The sequence below is a fragment of the Octopus bimaculoides genome, chromosome 25, assembly GCF_001194135.2.
Source record: "Octopus bimaculoides isolate UCB-OBI-ISO-001 chromosome 25, ASM119413v2, whole genome shotgun sequence".
Classification (NCBI taxonomy): domain Eukaryota; kingdom Metazoa; phylum Mollusca; class Cephalopoda; order Octopoda; family Octopodidae; genus Octopus; species Octopus bimaculoides.
This window is the reverse complement of record NC_069005.1, coordinates 7,536,456-7,537,866: the sequence shown is the minus strand read 5'-3', so window position 1 is coordinate 7,537,866 and position 1,411 is coordinate 7,536,456. Positions and strand designations below refer to the sequence as shown.

Sequence of the window (1,411 nt, the reverse complement as noted above, 5' to 3'; positions counted from 1 at the left end):
AGTGTTTTGATCTCAGATCTTGCATTGAAACTAAAACAATTTCAGTGTGGAAGACACATTTTACTCTTTGAGAAACACAGTTAACTTCATGTAAACATTTATTGTTTTAATAATATGGTGTTGTTTGAAACTGGTTATTAACAAATTTGTGCATATACAAGGGTGGGGGTGCTGAAAAGTTCCTGGTTTTGGGTAAAAGAAAATACAGGAGCAAAAATGGTGGGTGACAGGCGGGGTTCCACATAGACAGACTTCCCATAGGTTTTGCGTGAACCGGTTGGCTAGCTGACAGCTCGTCTGACCAACATAAAGATGGTTGCAAAGATTACACCTGATATAGTAAATAAGATTGGAAGAAATACAGGAGGAGTTTCGAATGTAGAGGGGTGTGCTTGTTGAATCCAGTGAGGGAGGTGGTGTTGGTAATGGACAGGTGTGGCATCAGGGTTTGGAGCAAGGAAAGGACCAGGGTTGGGTGGGAATGGAGGGAGCTATGGACCTGTAGGTTGCAGGCGTTTGAAGGAGGGGAAAGGGGGTGCAGCTGGGGTACTGGTGTGGGGAAGGAGAAAGGGCAGTGGTACAACTGATTTGGCAGGCATGAGTAAGGGCAGTTTGGACAAGGGGGGACGGGTATCCATGACACATTCGAAGTCCTGGTCCCAACTGCAGAGGCGTTGGAGGTAGAGGAACTGGGAGTAGGGGCTCGGCCCGTTTTAGTGTGGGAAGGGTGGGAGGAGGAAAAGTTGGGGTAGAAATGGGTGAAAACAGCCTATTATATATGAGATTGCTTTATATTTGTAGGTGGATGATGATGATGATGATGATGATGACAATGATGATCTATCCTCATGTGGTAACAGCGAAGATATGGACATATAAATAAACAACAAGGCCAATTTGATAACCACCATGTCCTCTTCTATCCTCAACCTTGCAACCATTCCACCTCTATCTCCCCTCCCTGACCCTACCATCCCGCACGTTACATATTTTCATCTCAGTAGACTTTAAATATTGCCAAATGTAAATCGTTAATTATTTTGCTCTTCCTTAACCTAATTAAGCCTCTAATTATTATACTTCTACTTTTGTACCCAGCTTCAGAAATGAGTTGGATGTGGGATTTTCTTTCTTTCTTTCTTTCTTTTTCCTAAAATGGCTGTGATTTTGTTTAAGACAATAACAACAACAACAATTTGCAATGTTCTTTGCAAAACTTGACAGAGATTCTATTTTTCTATTTATGTTCTTAGTTTTTGTGGTTGTTTTCATTTATATCTTTTTTTTTTTAATATATATATATACTTTCTTGAAATTAATCTCTAAATTGTATGTCTAAAAGAAAAAAAATGATTTAATCTTTAAGCTTGTTTAAAGTTAAGGAATATGTTTCCTGTAAAAACAACTTTAA

The 1,411-nt window shown here is 39.4% G+C and overlaps 1 protein-coding gene across 1 annotated transcript in view; it reads left to right on the top strand.

The window, feature by feature from the left end:
• Nucleotides 1-1,411, top strand: part of LOC106882175 (uncharacterized) — a 24,081-nt gene extending 22,670 nt beyond the window's left edge. Inside the window, exon 7 of the mRNA XM_052976820.1 lies at nt 802-1,411. Coding sequence (XP_052832780.1) covers nt 802-879 — 78 coding nt within the window. The 3' untranslated portion in view covers nt 880-1,411. The remainder of the gene's footprint in view (nt 1-801) is intronic.